This window comes from Culicoides brevitarsis, chromosome 1 (assembly GCF_036172545.1).
Source record: "Culicoides brevitarsis isolate CSIRO-B50_1 chromosome 1, AGI_CSIRO_Cbre_v1, whole genome shotgun sequence".
Taxonomy (NCBI): Eukaryota; Metazoa; Arthropoda; class Insecta; order Diptera; family Ceratopogonidae; genus Culicoides; species Culicoides brevitarsis.
The window spans coordinates 1,179,716-1,197,155 of record NC_087085.1 but is presented as its reverse complement, the minus strand read 5'-3'; the positions used below and the strand labels follow the sequence as shown (position 1 = coordinate 1,197,155).

General features: G+C 26.6%; 1 protein-coding gene across 2 annotated transcripts in view; it reads right to left on the bottom strand.

Moving 5' to 3' along the window:
- LOC134836891 (SLIT-ROBO Rho GTPase-activating protein 1-like) overlaps positions 1-17,440 on the bottom strand; it is a 56,733-nt gene that overhangs the window by 5,601 nt on the left and 33,692 nt on the right. For both annotated transcript variants that reach the window (XM_063852161.1, XM_063852162.1), the window contains exons 2-9: positions 3,241-3,424; positions 3,005-3,170; positions 2,720-2,941; positions 2,087-2,215; positions 1,804-2,022; positions 1,486-1,749; positions 1,062-1,198; positions 27-373 (exon numbers count right to left, since the gene is read on the bottom strand). In XM_063852161.1, coding sequence (XP_063708231.1) covers positions 27-373; positions 1,062-1,198; positions 1,486-1,749; positions 1,804-2,022; positions 2,087-2,215; positions 2,720-2,941; positions 3,005-3,170; positions 3,241-3,424 — 1,668 coding nt within the window. The remainder of the gene's footprint in view (positions 1-26; positions 374-1,061; positions 1,199-1,485; positions 1,750-1,803; positions 2,023-2,086; positions 2,216-2,719; positions 2,942-3,004; positions 3,171-3,240; positions 3,425-17,440) is intronic.

Below are 17,440 nucleotides of genomic sequence, written 5' to 3'. Positions count from 1 at the left end.
ATAATTTTTAAGTTTTAAAAACTTACGTGCTATCGATAGTAAGTGATCAAAATAAATAATCGGGAAAATTGGTTCTCTCAGTTCACGCAAGAAGAGTTTCAAAACGCCCGCCACAGAATTGATATCGGAAGCATCTGTTGTATCAGCTAACGGATCATCGCCACGCTCAAACCATTCACGGAAGTTGCTGATTTCGACTTGAGATCCCGACACACGGAAAATGCCTTGATGATGGAGTCCGTACAAGTTGATGATTTTGATGCAACTTCGCATTATGAGAGGGATATCTTCCTGTGTTGCCTCCAAATATTCCTCCAATGAACCGCCAAAGAGTTTGGGGCGTCCCGACATGTTCATGCGACCAATTCGTTTGCTGTTTGAGGAAAAAAATTAATAAATGAATATAAATTTTTAATGAAAATTGTAATTTTTGACTAAATAATTTTTTTTATATATATATTTTTTTAATTAAATTAAATTAAATTTTAAATCAAAAATAATTTGAAATGTATTTTTTTTATAATTTTTAATTTCCTAAATATAATTTTAATTTATTTTAAATTTTTATATTGAGAAAATTTTTTACAGTTAAATTTTTTTAAATTAAATTTTAATTCAAAATCAAAAATAATTTAGAGAAAGGTACCTATTCTTTAAGAAAATATAATTTTTCGCATTCAATATTGACGATAGACCAAGGGCGGATCCAGAGGGCTATCAGCGGACCACGAAGGGGGTGCAAATCTATATAAAATCACCTTTTTTGTTAAATTTTGTTTCCTTTTTAGCGATTTTTAGTGCTTTTTAAGCTTCAAAGGGGGGTGCAATTGCCCCCCTTGCCCCCCTCTGGATCCGCCCTTGCGATAGTCGATGTGAGTCGGCTGAAATTGAACTCGAGAAACGTCAGGCAAGTATACCAGTTTTCCGGTCTTGCCTGACAGCATCACTTTCAGCCGACTCACCAACATCGAAAATTGTTATACATGAGGCACGTGACGAATTTCGTATGCAATCCAGTCACGAGCCTCAAATGATGGTTAGCATAAATTTCGTATGCTTACCGTTTCGGAGCTAACGCCTTGCTGCTTGTAATACTGCTGTTCAATGCAGACTCCTTTGCGAGGATATTTCGCAAGAATTCTGCTTTGGAATCGAGTCTCGCGATTCGAGATGTGCACAAAATATATTCACGGATTTTCTGAAATTAAAAAAAAATTATTAAATTTAATTTTAAAAAATTTATTTAATTAATTAAATTTAATTTTAAAAAAATTATTTAATTAATTTATTTTAAAATAATTAAATTAAATTCAAATTAAAATAAATAGTTTTTTAAGTTAAATGAATTAATTTTTAATAATTTTATTTTTTTTTATTAATAAATAAAATTTAAAAATGTGAAATTAATTAATAATTTTTTAATTTAATAGTTAAAATTATTATTTTTATTCTTAATTAATTTTTTTATTTAATTAAAAAACTCACCGTAATATAAAACTCTTCAATTTCTTGTTTGTCAGCGCGTTGTTTGCTCGTAATGGCATCTAACTTATTAAATTGCGTATCGCCAAACAAACTGCTGCAATCGTAATCCTTCGTGTTGAGAATTTCCAAGAGATTTACTTCAGCAGCTTCGAGTGTCTTCCAAATTTCTTCCGATTCCATCCTCAAATTGTTCACGCGAGTTTCCAAATGTGTCAAACGCGATTCCATCTCCTGATGCAAGGCCTTTTGTAGTTCCGGTTCAACCTAAAAAAATATTTTCTGAGTAACTTTCTTAAAAAATTTCAATAAATTTCTTACTTCATCTTGCTGCCCTTGGAACTCCAAGCGTTTTGGGATCATAAACGCACCATGATGTTGCTCAAGGAACTTTTGCTTGTCGGCGCGCGAGTCCATCGCATGCACAATGTGTGATAATGTCTCGGCATTGGAGAGTACGGCACGACATCTTCCTTGATCTGCCGATACGTGTAGCAGCAAAGCACGGGAAACGACTGAATGGAAGCCTAAATCCATGCACTGAAGGAAAATTATAAAATAATTTGAAATTTATTAATTTTTTTTGGAAATTTGAGGAACTCACATCTATCAGATCACTCAAATCTTCTACGAAATATTTGTGAATGGTTGTGTTTGATGCCTCTAAACATAATTGATATTCATTTTTGGCTTTTAAAGCCTTCAGTCTTGCATCCGTGTATTTGTTTAAGCGCTAAAATGAATAAAAAAATATTTTTTAAAAATTATTTAAATTAAATAAATTATTTTTTTATTTTTAAAAAATTCAAGAATTAAAGAAAAATAATTTAAATAATACTTTTAAAAAAAAATATTAAATTTTTTTATATTTTTTTTTAATTTTTATCATTTTTAAATTAATTTTAAAAATAATGGATAATTAAATTGAAAAAAAATTTAATAAAAAAAAAATTTAAAAAATAATTTTAAAAATTAAAAAAAAAAATTAAATAAAAAAATAAATATTAAAATTTATTAAAAAGTAAATTAATATATTTTTAAAAAATAAATTTTTTAAATTAAAAATAAAAAAATAATTTTTTAAAAAAAATTAAAAAAAAATTCTAAAAAAAAATTAAATAAATAAAATAAAATTTATTCAAAAATAATTTAATTTAATAATTTTTTTAAAAAAAAATTTAAAATAAATAAAAATATTTTTAAATTAAATTTTCTTCAAAAAAAATTAAAAACTCACCTTGAGCTCTTCTTTTTGGATCAGTCTATACTTTTTACTACGATCTAATTTTTCTTTTGGTACAGTCTGCTGCAACTTGGTCCTCTGTGTCTCAGCAGTGCGTAATTTCTTCTCTGCCTCCTTGCATTCCGCCTGATACGTGTGATACGTTTTCATTGTCGTGTGCAATTCCTGCAACACGCGCAATATTTCTTCGTGTGTTTCATATCCGATTTCTCGACACTACAAAAAAAATCATTTTTTTTTTATAAAAATCCATCAAGAAACAAGAAAAAAAAATCTCACCCTCCGATAAATCCGCTGCACATCCTCACACACGGTCTGTAGTCTTGCTACCAAATGGGTCGAATAAATTTCCGACAAGGCAGCGTGATCCTTCGACAGCGATTTTGTCTGATTGACCAACTGTTGCCAGCATGTGTACGATGAAAATAATGGCCATTGTTCACGTCTAAAAAGCAAAAAATTTAAAAAAAAAATTAGAAAAATTCATTTTTTGAAGAAAAAATTTAAAAAATTACTTTTGTTTCTGCTCCTTGTGTCGCAATTGCAAACTTTTCGCGAGCTTATCGAGACTTTTGCTGTAATCCAATTCAACTTCGCCGCGCCGTCGGAAGAAATCCTGCAACTCCTGTATGAGTGACACTTGCGATTCGACACGAACATCCAAACATCTCAGTTGCTCGTTCAGTTGAAGACGAATATCTACAAAAAATAAAAAAAAAGATAGAAAATGTTAATTACTTTCAAGAGTTTTTCTTTGATGACGACGATGATGGAAAATTTATTATTTTTCTCTGTGACGTTTTTTGTGTCATCAAAGCTTGAAAAAAAGAAAAATTCGAGAAAAAGGAAATTTAACTCTAATTATTCTTTTTTGCATTTTATGACGTCTTTTGTTTTTTCTTGTGTTCCGTCTTTTGCTGAATAATTTGACGGAAAATAATAAAAGAAAGAGAGGAAATGGCAAGTTTTGGCATCACAACAAAATTTTCCTTGATGATGGAAATGGTAAAAGGGATGATGGGAAAAAAAGGATTTTTGCACAGTACATTAATCATTCGAGTTTTTGTGTGTTTTTAGTGGATTTTATCATCATAGTTGCTTTTAAACTTGAAGGAAAATATTTTTTTAAGCGAATTTTTTTTTTTAATTTTTGTTTAAAATTGAAATATAAAAAATTTAAAAAATTCAAAAATAAATTAAATTTAAAAATTAATTTTTAAAATTTTTTAAAAATAATTAAAGTTTTAATTTATTTTTTTTTTAATTTATTTTTTTTTAAATTATTTTTTTAAATTTAATTATTTTTTAAATCAAAATTTTTTTTTTGAGGCAAATATTCTTTTCATATTTTATTTAGTTTTTACTCTAAAAAGTCACAAAAAAATTTTTTTGCGATTTAAAATTATTTTTTTTTTATTTAAAATTTAACAGAAAAATATTTTTTGCTCTGAAAAAATTAAAAATTTGAATTCATTTAATTAATTTTAATAGTTTTAAAAAAATATTCAATTTTTATTAAAATTTTTGATTTAAAAGATTTTTTATATTTTAATTTCCTCAATAATTTCAAAAAATGAAAAAAAAAAATTTTTTTCTGAAAAATTTCTTCAAACAAAAAAATTTTCTTCAAAATTTTAGTTTTTTTTTCATTTTTCACAAGAAAAATTTAAACTTTTAATGATAATGAAACATTCCCCTACAAAATTTCTTTAACTAACATTAATACTAAGTCCGTTAACCCTTTTTACCGACATTTTAATCACAAAACTATTCTTTTTCTCTCCAAACAGCTTGTCACGAGTGTTCCAAGTCCATAAAGGGAGCGTAAAAATAACAATAGTCATGATTACATTTTATGAAAGCAGAGAGTTGAAAATGTCGGTAAAAAGGGAATGCAACGCACATCAGACGACAGCTCAGACAGGAAGTCCACGTTCATTATTATTCTTGTGCAAAATAATTGCTACTTGAAATTTCATGCATATTCCTTTTTTTCTCCTATTTTGCGAGGTAAAAAATTAGAATATTGCAAAAACGTGACTTTTAAAGTTGAATGATTAGAAAACGTCTGCAGAATGCACAAAAATGTCAATTTTCAAAGAAGTTGTCACCAAAGCGAGTTTTTTTTGTAGGAAGTTGGTCATTAGAGTTAATTCAATGACATTCGAGTGAAATTTTATGATTGCCTCCAATCAAGTGAGTTTCATAAAAATTGATGATTTGTTGTCTTCTTGTCTCGTTGTTGTCTGAGGGAATCTCAAATACGGCATAATCCCGTGCTTATTGTTACGATAAATATTTAATCGTTATTAACAGCTCATTGTTTGAGATGCGCTCCGAACATATGTGCCACAAAGAACTGCCATTTGCAGAGGATTATTGTGGGACGTTTTGTCATAACTCATAAAAATATATTGTCATGACGATAATTCTCTCTGCGTTGTTTGCAGTTGAGGCGATGCAAAAGGAAGAAGAGCAACATAAATTTAATAAAATTTTATTTTTTGTACGAATTTGATGACGACATACTTTGCTTTAACAAATTTTCTCAGCATAAGAACGGAGAGAAAGAAATTCAAAAGAAAGCAATTGAAATTGTTATGAAAAAAAAAAATTGGATTTGAAGGTTTTCGTGAAATTTTAAGGTTATAGCGCATTTTTATTTTTTTATTATCTTTAAATTTTAATTTTTTTTTTAGTTAATTTAAGTTAAAATTAATTAATTTTTAATTAAAATAATATTTATTCAACTTTAAAATTTTTATTTTTTTAGTAATTTGTCACTAAAAAAATTTCTTATATTTTATTATTTTTTTTCATATTTTATGAATTAATTCAATAAATTTATTTTTTTTAATGAATTAATTTAAAAAAAAATCAATTTAATATTTTTTCATAATTTATTTCAAAGATTTTTTTAATAATTTTTTTTATATTAAAATAATATTTTTTTATCAATTTTATTTAATATTTTAATTAAAATAATTACTAAACGTTATTTATTATTAAAAAAATTAAATTTTTTATAAAAACATATTTTTTTTAATTATTATTTAAAAATATTTATTTAATATTTTTTTTAAATTATTAAATTTTTTAAATTTTTTATTTTGTAAATTTTGATATTTTTCTTTTAAAAATTATTTTTCTTTAAAAATTTCAGAAAGACGTAACCGAAGAAAAAATTTAAAATTTTTTTCTCAAAACTTCTCATAAAATGCGGTAAAAAACGACGTGATAAATAATAAAAATAATGATGAATGATGAGAAAAAAACGAGTGCGAGTGGGATTTTTACTTCTTCTTCTTATGTTCCGACTTTCATTTTCATCCATTATGTATTTTAAATTGCCCGCTTCTGTATTCGAGCAAAAGTAAGTCATTTCAAGAAGAAGATTTTAATTTCAAGTGGGTGAAAATGAGAAAAAATTGCAGTTTGGCGATTTCATGAGACAACTACCGGTAAATTTATCACGTTCATCGAAAATATTTTAGAAAAAAATTTTTTTAGACATGCAAATTAGAAAGGTACCCAAAAAAATGAGAGAAATGCAAATGTTGATGACCTTAATTGCCTTCGAGTTCGTCCCCTTTTTCTAGCGCGAGCAAACACAAAAAGTTATGAGTCGCAATCTATCTTTGTTTCGAACAATCGAACAATGGAATTCAAAGAAACGAATGTCTTTCACTTACAAAATATTTTTCTCTCTCTCCTCTATTGATTTTTCTCATTTCTTCGTCTCGGTTTGCATTTTGCCAGATGAAAGAACGTACAAAAGGCAACATTTAAAACATTTATCAAAGAACGCCCAGAAACACTTTTCTTTGCTTACTCGGTCAAACTCTCGAATGTCAAACGTAATAAATTTTATTTTTATTCACACATATGTTCGAAAAGATGGTTTGAGGCACAAAACACGAGAAAAGAGAGGAAATTAAGGGCGCAGAAAGTTTACTTCGATAAATTTTGTAAAATATTGTAAATGAACGCCCAGTGGCTTTTTATTGTCTTTCGGTTTTGAAAAGTTTTCAATTCAAATCGATACTAATCTAAGCCTAACATCATTTTATGTTTATTGGATTACGGCTTAAAGTTCGAATTGGAAGTGATATCTGAGTGATAAAGTAATGGAGTGGTTATTGGTATTTGCGGAGAAGCCTGTGGGCAAAATGAGTAAACAAAGTTGTCGGTGCAAAATAGTAATATTGGTAGCAAATAGATGAAAAGATCAAAGACTTTTGTTGGTTTGTTTGCTGTTTTATTGAGAAATATTTGATTTTTTGCGATTTTTCAAGAAATTTTTTGTTTGAGGTGAGTTTGAGATATTCAATATTGCAATTCAAATAAAATTAAAGAAATAAAATAATAAATAAATTTTAATTAATTAAAAAAAATAAAGTATTTTTTAAAAATTAATCTTAATTTAAATTTGAATTAAAATTGCATTTTAAAATTAAATATTAAAATTTCGGTGAGTTAATTTAATTTTTTTTTATTTTATTTTTGGTGACCTCAAATAAAATTTATTTTTTTTATAAAAATTTCTGTAAAACTAATTTTAATATAAAATTTGGATTAATGTAATTTCATAAGGTTTAAAATTTGTGGTGAATTTAAATATTCACCTCAAGGAAAATTATTGAAATTTAAAAATATTCATTAAAAAAATAATTTAATAAATTTTCATTTAACGTTTAATCGAAAATTGCATTAAAGTAATATTAAAAATTCAGAAAAAAATCAAATTTCGGATATTTGGTGAATTTCAGTAATCAAATAATTTTTTTAAATAAATATTTAATTATTAATCATTTAAGATTTTTTTCAAATTTTCATCAATTTTCATTAAAAAAGAATTAAAATTCCAAAAATATGAAATTTAAAAAACTCACCAAAGCAAAAATTTCAAATTTCGTTATTTGAGGTGAATTTCTTGAATTAGCTTAAAATAAAAATTGATCAAATTTGTTAGAATTGTTCGTAAAATAGTCAAAATATTAACTTTCTAACCATAAGAAAAGTTATTTTTATGAAAAATATTCACCAAAAAATTTTTTTTTTTTTAATTTTTACCATAAGAAACTCACCAAACCTTGAAATTCGTAAAACCAAAAATTCACCACGATCTATAAAATCGCATTAAATTCGCTAATTAAATGCAATTTTCTCGTTGATACCGATCAATACCGTTCATTTTAATTAAAATTAAGCTAATTTCCTTTTCAAAAACCTCCTTCCTCTAAATATATCTCTTCGTTCCATTACCTGATGTTATCTCCTCCATGTCTAATAGTAAACATAAAATAATGCGCTCATAATTACTTCAATTCACTTCAAAAACAAAAAAAAACTCATACGAACACGAATAATTACCACACGTTCCGCTTGATTAACTCACCAAACTAAATGCAAAAATATCGAGTCGCTCTTGAGTTATTTACTCGGGAGTCAAACAAGTTAATCAGAAAAAAAAGATTGTTTATAACAACATAATAATAATCGAGTTTGGGTTTCGATTCGCACCATAAATGAGCAATAAATTAAAAATTTATAATAAACTTGATTATGTTTGCTTTAAAATTTATTACAATTTTATAAACAGCATTCAACGCGACCAATTATTTTCGCTCTTTTTGTGCAAGCCAGACAGAAAGGCAGCAGCAACAGCATGAATTTCCATAAATTCATCGTAAATTAACAATTTCCGAGAAAAAGTGTCGTCAATGGATGTCTTTCAACCCACATTGCCAAGTTCAGCGCAAAAACATCTAAGGATTATCTAATTCTATCATCAATCAAGTTATTTTTATCCTTTCTTCTTAAAACTTTGACCTTGATCGTGATGATGTTGAGATGGCAACAACAAGCCCACACATTTTCCCCCATTTTCACGAGAAATCCATTCAAATCCTTTTCCAGCCAGCAAAGTTAAATCGCAACGCACGATCGATATTATGTCACATTGGATGTTAGCAAAGTGCAAATCAACACCCACACGCGATGACATTTTCACGTATCTACTTCGAATTACACGTCGTAGAGGCATAAGCTATAAATAGAAATTTGAATAAATGGAAAATGTCAACCACATGCCACAGAGTTCTGCGGTTGGTTTGTAAGAATGCAACTCTGAAAATTTTTAGTGTGTAAATGTTTGCATTTGGCAGAAAATTATTTCAAATGATGAATATTTTCAAATATTTACGGAGATAAACATAAACATTAGATTCGTTTATTTTAGACTTGTTTGTGCAAAATGAACATTATTATTATTTATCATCATATTTATTATATGAAAATGGATATTTAATGCTTTGTGAATTGAAATTCATAATCCAAGGGTTTTAGGAAGCAGGATTTATTGGTTTTAAATAATTTTTGGTCTGTTGAATTAATAAATAGTTATTTTAAATTTATTAAAATAATAATTTTTAAAAAAATTATTAAATTAATTATTTTTAAAAAATTTATTAATTCTTAAAAAATTATAAAATAATCAATTTTATTAAAATTTATAAAATTTTTTATTTTTGTTAATTTTTTAAATTAATTTAAAATTATTTTTAATTTAGGTTAAATTTTTATTTTTTTAATTCATTTATTTTAAGTATTTTTTTAATTAATTATTTTTATTAAATTTTATTAAATTAATTAATTAATTTTTTTTTTTTTAAATAATTTAATTAATTATTTTTTTAATTAATTAATTTAAAAAAATTTTTTTTAATTTTTTAAACTTTAATAAAATGACTATTTTATTTTTAATTTTTTTTATTTATGAAATTAAATTATTTTTTTAATTTATTAAATTATTTATTTTTTTTAAATTATTAAATTAATTAATTTTTTTTAAAAATTAATTTTTTAAAAAATTTTTGGAAATATTTTTAGATTTTTTTTTTTAATTTTTATTAATTTTTTTTTTAAATATTTCAAAAATAATAATTTTTTAAATATTTGATTAGCATTTTTTTAAAATTTTCAGAAATTCAGAAGAAAACGAAACGTGATAAAAGTTCAATAAATTCACTGATTCACAGGAAAATTTCTTCAGTGTGTGGGATTCAAAAGGCAATTACTCTGCAAACGCCTACACTTCTAACTCTAACAAGAAAATCGAAGAAAAGCAGCAAAAAAGGATATCAACAAAGTATCAATATTTGTTTTCAATGGGCAAGAACGAAAAAGTATCTTCTTCACACATCGGTCGATGAATTCCCTCTCCATGTAAAAACGGATCAGGAAGTGACTCAATTACGGAAAGGCAATAACCTCAAAAATATTTGTAATTTTTGTGGTAAGTATATTATTGAATTACAAAATGGAAGCCAATTCCGATCAATCCAAACCAAGCAAATAATTTTTAATGCATATTGATGGAAATACGTCAATATTTTTTTTTGTTTCGTCATTTTAATTCAAGGAAAAACATTTTAATATTAAAAGGGAGAATAAATACAAAATAAACATTTTTTTGGGTAATATGACGTGAACGTTGACATTACTAACAAGTCAAATTTGGGGTGAAATATTAAAAATATTTCGTAGAATTTTTATTTATACAAAAAAGTGCAACATGATGACAGTTTTTACGCTGTTTGAGGGAGAAAGGCACACAAAATAATAATGTGGCTAATCATTCTTTAATTATTTTAAAAGCATATCATCGTTAAGTGTCATTAAAAATTACCCTCCTCTCGATTATTATTATCTCCTGTAGTTAAAATTTGATACGGTACCAAATGTTTAAAAACTTCCTAAATGACGATCGATATTTCCTGCATAATTTTCACCCCAAGAACTTTTTAAAATTATTCAATGCAATTATTACTATGAGAACACGAAAAGAATATCAAAAAGAAAGTTTAAAATATAAAAGGGGAAGAAATTTGTCTGTACTTAAAATTTTAGACAAGACGTTACAAAATATCTTGATCTATGAAATAAAAGTCTTAGGTAGTCTCAAAATTTTAAATAGAGTACCTGAAATTTTTTTTCATAGATCAAGTTATTTTGTAACGTCTTGTATCTTATTTCATAATTATTATTTTTTTTTAATTTTTTAAATTATTTTAAAAAAAAGAATGAAATATTTAAAAAAAAATTATTAAATTAAATAATTTCTTATAAATTTATTAAATTTTATTTATTTTATATATTAATTTATTTTTATTTATTATTATTTATTTGAATTGAAAATTTATTTTAAAAAATTATTTTTTAAAAAGAAAATTTTATATAATATTTTTTTATTAAAAAAATTAAAAATTCTTGAAAAATTATTAATTAATTAAAAATTAATGATAAAATTTTTAATTTCTTGAAAATTTATTGAAATAATTATTTTTTAAAAAAATTATTAAATTAATTGATTAATTTTAAATTTTATTAAATTATTTTTTTTTAAATTCAGAAAAAAATCTAAACATGAAAAAACTTCAAAAAGTTCACTAAATCCCATTTTATAACATCATGTCTATTATTCCATTCAAATAATGTAATTTTCTATCAAACTACAAAAAAAAACTACTTTATTGCCTGTTATGTTATCTTACAACCGACTACCATTCAAGTGCAAAAATGGATTTAGAAATTGACAATTTTATTCTATTTATGGTAAAAAAGTCTCTCTTTCTTTACTTGAATTTACTCTACTCGACGTGTCTTGTTCAATATACTTTTTTTTTTGTAAAAATCGAATATTTTTCCATGATTCATGAGATTTTTTTTGGTTCATTTTCCATTTTCGGTTATCATTCTACTGCTATGAAGGTAGGTACTCAATAATTCGCCTGAAGCCAATATCGACTCAATTTTATACCCAATTTGTTGGGTTTGCGAAATACGAGTCAATGACCTTTTTTTATTTTTCAAATAAGAATTTTCTTGAAAAAAAAAAATATTTTCTGGTTAAAAATATGACACAGGAAGTGCACGATTTTCTTACAAAATTGATATGAGTCGAAAGAAAATAGAAATTTTTATGACGTATTTCGCCGCACCATCAGTTTTCTATTTATGCCAAATGAAAGAAATATGGAGAAGAAACGAAACAAGTAACTGTTTGTAAGTAATTCAATGCGATACATTTTTTTTCTTTTCATGAACGAGACGACATCATTTTGTTGGATGAGTCACCGTTCGTCTCCCATGATGCGTGAATGCAAGATTTTTACAAGTTGGCAACGACAACCAGAAGTAGAGCAGAACACATGCATGCGTCTCCCTCGTTATTTCTTTCACGAAACCGAAAGATAGATGATGGCAATTACTCGTGGTCGTCGCATGATATTATTTTCGAATATATTACTCCCCGTTTGTATTTTATCGCAATTCTAATGGAAAACGTTGTAATGGATTCCTGTTGATTCAAGAAATAAAATACAAATGGGGAGAAAACACGACTCGAGAACAATGACCAAGATCCCCTTCAACGTTCGACGGAGTAAATCGCAATATGTTGCATCCCCCGAATGAATTCGAAGGCATGACTTAATCCTATAAGTGCGATAAATTCCCTATTCAAGCATACACAAGTGGATCAAAAAACAAACAAGGATTTTTGCACATGTTCATGCTTTTGATTGCATTTCTTTATCGCTATCAAAACACTCGTGCACCCTTTGTGCAGAAAAAAAATTTTTTTTTGAAGAAAACAAAGAAAGACGTCATGCAATAAATGCCCCCAAAGCAAAAAGGGGTTGATTATTCCTCAAAAATTGCATGAAAAAACACAAAAAAAAAGAAAATCTAAAAATAGAAAACTGTTCACTTCCTTTTTAATTAAAAAATGCAACGCAGTCATTTTTTGGCGTCAATTATACAAAAAAAGAGATAAACATATGGTTGGTGTGCCATGCGTTTGTGAGTCCCATTTTAATTTTCTAAACGCAAAACCTTGACATTAGAGCGTGAATAACGAAGTCGTTACCGCGCGAGTAAATTTAATTGAAAAAATTATTTTTTGTGTACAAAATTTAAATGCGTGGAATAGCAGCGGTGATGTAATACATGACACGAAAAATACACGCGAGAGACAAATAATTAGATTTACGATGGATTTAATGTTAAATAATTTCATTATAATGAGGTAAGATTTGTTTTTAATTTAATTTTCAGTTAAATTTTGTGATTTTTTTTAGGTATCGATGCGAATTTCGTTTTTGAGGAAATTTATCAAGATCAAGTTAAAATTTGGAAAACATCATAAAATGTTAAAATGCCATGAAAAATCAATATTCATCAAAAAACACATTTATGACGGAAAAAATATTACAGAAAAAAATCATGATGGAAGCGATGAGTGTTCTTTTGGAATTTGGACCAATTGGAAGACTTTGGTTCGATTTCAGATGTCTATGTCGAGAATTTTTTTCTGATATTTTCAGGTTTCTACGTGTTCTGAAGAATTTAAAGTTGAATAAGTTCAAAAAATCAGTTCGAGACTCAAAATCATGAAAAACTTTTCTGACTCCAATCGTGCTTTAAAATTACATAATTAAAATTGATATCAACCGATTTCATATTTCATCGAAAAAAAAAAAAATATGGCATATATGGCACAAAAATCGTTAGGCCTGAAGTAGTCGAAAAAACTTAAATTCGGAATTTTGAAATGAGCTTTTGAGAATGTAGACATTTTGAGGTCGATTTGGGGGCTTTAAAGTACCTCTGATTTTAGGTTTTTTCGACTATTTGAGGCCTAACTAACATGAAACTATCAAAAAATGCCATGTTTTTTCGATGAAATGATGAAATCGGGTGATATGTAATTCTAAGAAACTCTTTAAGATCCGTTGAGCTGTTGAATTAACTTTAAAGACTCTCCTTTGGAATGACAGGTCCTTTACTGAGAAAGCTTACGAATCCACAGTATGAAGTACAATTGAACTCCTTGAATTAATATTAATTTTTTCACCATTTTTTTTTTTTTTTTTGAATATTTCCATCATCTTCAGAGGCACCAAATCTTGAACTTACCTAAAAAGAAAAAAAAAACAAAATTATTAGAAAAATCGTAAAAAAATTCATGATTCATAAATAAATTGTTCTCTCGAAAAAAAAATGAGATTGTCCTAATATTATGACAATATTCATGTTAAACTAAATTTAATTGCCTCGTCTCTTATTTTTTGTTCATTATTCGTTCCAGATGTGATCTCATTTTACTGATCGACGACTCAATTATGATTAATTCTCTCAGTTTAACAAAAAAGACGAACTCAGAATTAATAGGAAAAAATTAAATTTACTCATCCCAAAGCTTAAAGCGCCATAATACTAACAAATGACATGACATCAAGTCATGAAAAAGAAGGAATTATGAATCAGCACTTCATAAAAAAATTTTAATTAACTATAAACTTTTTTTTTCGTTTTTTTTTTTGCTTGTTCTATGCGTTCAGAATTCAATCCCATTATGAGCTTAAAATAGAATTCTCGAGTATTTGTGCAATGCATTTAATTTCATTCCATTTCAATTTTCAGGAAAGCAATTAATTTTGTTAAACAAAAAGTTCTTGTTCGTGGTTGTCGGCACGAGTCTCGATGATTCAAACGATGACGAACCAATTTTTCGGGTAAATATTTCGGAAATTTATCAACTTTGTTCATCTTTGTGATATTTATTGTTGTTGGTTTGCCTTATCGGAGTTCGAGACAGAGACACACATTTTGAGATAAAGCTAAATATAGAATGTTGTTTGTTCAGAAACTTTTTTTTTTAAAAGGAAAGTAAACAAACATGTAAAAGAAGTCGACAAAGAGAGGAGAAAATAAAGATTAAAAGACCAAATAGATCGAAAATATAATAAATCTTGACATTGACACATTCCGCATTTGTATTTTGGGGACTTTGTCATTTTTTCGTGTCTGCATTTTGTTTATTTAAGCATAAAAAAAATATGAAGGGTACGAAAAAAAAACTTTACCAGACGTTCTGGAGTTTTCTTTTGATTTCAATGATTTATGAAGTTTATTTTTATAAAGAATTTCTCAGTAAAAAAATTTTTTGAGGGTTCATTCAAAGGTTAAAAGTTCAAAAATAAAAACTTTTTAATCTCCTAAAAATGAAAGGAGAAAAAAAAATTCTCATGAGATAATCATGAACCATAAAATAAAATCGATAATTCGTTATCAGAGCGAAACCTTTTTTTCAATTCATTCACGTAAGTGGTGATAAAATATTATGACGTCAAAACTTTTTTTTTGCTAAGTGGCTCCTTCATCAAAAAAATTTTTTTTACAAGTCAAAAGGAAGTATTTTTAGCTGAAGTAAGTGGATATAAATTCAGTAATTTGATCTTGTTTTGGAAAATTTTCTAACAAGGAAACTATTTATAGTCGAAAGAAGAGGAGGCGGCATCGTTATTTTTTTCTCGTAATACGAGCTTGCTTTTAATTAATGAATGAACGAAAAATATTTATTTTTATTATCATCGTCGAAGACAATTTCCATTCCATTCCATGAATGAACGTTATTTTTATCTGTCTTCGTATATTAGCTATTTTTAGAAGAAAACGGAGACAATTCAATTTTTATGATATTTTTATATCGCAGGGAAACAAAAATATTTTTCTCTCTTTTATTTTTATTGATATGACGACAATATTATTATCTTTTCTTCTTCCTTTTGTGTTTTTTTTTCTTTAGTCATGGCGATAATAATAGTAAGAATAACGATGATGACGTCAAAGACAGAGTTGACAGAATCAAAGAGGAGGAGAATTTTATCCGGTTTTTACCGAAGGAAATCTTCTTGTTACGTGTATAGGTTTACGGAAGAAGATAAATAACCAAAGCAGACACCTCTCATATTTTTTAAAAAAGTTTCTTTTTCTCCCGCATGAACTGCATGGCATGCCGGTAATGCATTTCAGTTTTTATTTTTATAATATTTTATTATTTTTATTGTGTTGCAGTAAAAAGTAAACTTTATTATCTCTTTTTTTACCGCATTATGAAGAAAAAATGTGATATAAGAAGAAAATTACGTCGTTTAGTTAAATTTTTTAAAAATGTGCATTGGGTTAAAAATTTGAAATTTATTTTTGTGCATTGGGAAAAGGCTTAAAATGTGCATTGGGACTGAAAATTGATAATTTGCTTTTGTAAAAAAAGCTTAAACTTTAATTGGGGCAAAAATCGATTGATTTAAACATTCAAATGTGTACTGGGTCAAAAATTTTAAAATGATTTTTTTTGGTATGGGATAAAACTCAAATTGTGAATTGCGATTGAATATTCATAATATTCTTTGGTATAAAAAAATTAGGTGTTTTGGAGAGAAAATCAAATTATTTGAAAATTAAGAATGTGCATTGGGTCAAAAGTTTGAAGCTTTTTTTGAGCCTTGAGAATGAACTCAATTTGTGTATTGGGATTAAAAATTGATAATTTGCTTTTGTAGGAAAGCTAAAAATTGTAATGGAGCTAAAATCAATTGTTTGAATAAACAAAAATGTGCATTGGGAAAAAATTAAAAATGTGTATTTTGCAAAAATTTAAAATGTTTAAGGGATTTAAAATTTGTAATTAATAAAAAATCAGATTTTAGAAAATTTAGAAATCCATATTGGGTTGAAAAAATTTTGTTTTTTATTTGATCGAAAATTAAGAAATTAAATGTCAAAATTCTAAAAATGTGCATTGGGCAAAATTTTGATATGTACAATAGGCAAAAATTAACAAATCTTTTGACAATTAAAACCTTCAAAATGCAAAGTTGGTCTAAAAATACGAAATTTATACTGACTAAAAGTCAAATATCTGCTGGGTAGACATTTCAAAATGTGCATTGGGCCAAAAATTTTTAAACTCATAAAATACGATAAAATGGTAAGTTTTTCTTCCAACAATGACTTTTTAAAATTTTTTCCGCACACACATGAAAAAAAACCATACATTAAAAACTTTTTCCCGTTCAAATGCAGGTATTTCGACAACAAACATTGTAAAGTCTACACAAGAGAGAGACAGGATTACAACATTGCGCTGCTTTCGTCGTCTAGTATAATAAATGTAATCTCTTATTTCATTTCGTGTTACAGTTCATGCCAATGGCACATCTTCCATGCAGCGAACGCCGAAGAGAGAGCTAAATGTTAAAGTTGAAGCGCATCGTTAAAAAGTTGTTATTTCGAAATTTTGTGTTACGTTTTACGGCAAAAAAAAACTTGAGACAATACGGGTAAAATGTAACACAAAATGACACATTCATGAGAGATTTACGAACTTTTTGAAATAGGAGTTGTCGCTTGAGTTGGAGTTGAGTGCAATTTAATACAATTGTACAAAAACACGATTCTGACACAATTTAACTTTTTATTGTCTTTAACGAAAGAAAGACACAACAAAAAAGGTTAAAGCAATTTGTTGGTCTCTCTCTCGTTGTTTTTTAATTCACGTAAATGCAGTTATAATTAGGTTAAAGCATTTCCTGGTCGAGCGTTAATTTTATTATCAGTTAAAAGTTCATGCAAAAAGGTCACTGACGTACTTTCCTTAATCAATATTTTCATCTAAATTGGATTTTTTGTACGCTACATGCACAAGTTTCAACTTTGATTAGAAAATTCCTCTTTTGCTATCCTCTGGTTTAGCATATTTTCATACGAAGCTAACCAGATCACCTTTGCAGTGTGAAAACCTGCATCTGATGCATTTTATGTCTGTTCATGCATCTCGTCGTACGAAAAATAAAATGAAATGCTTGT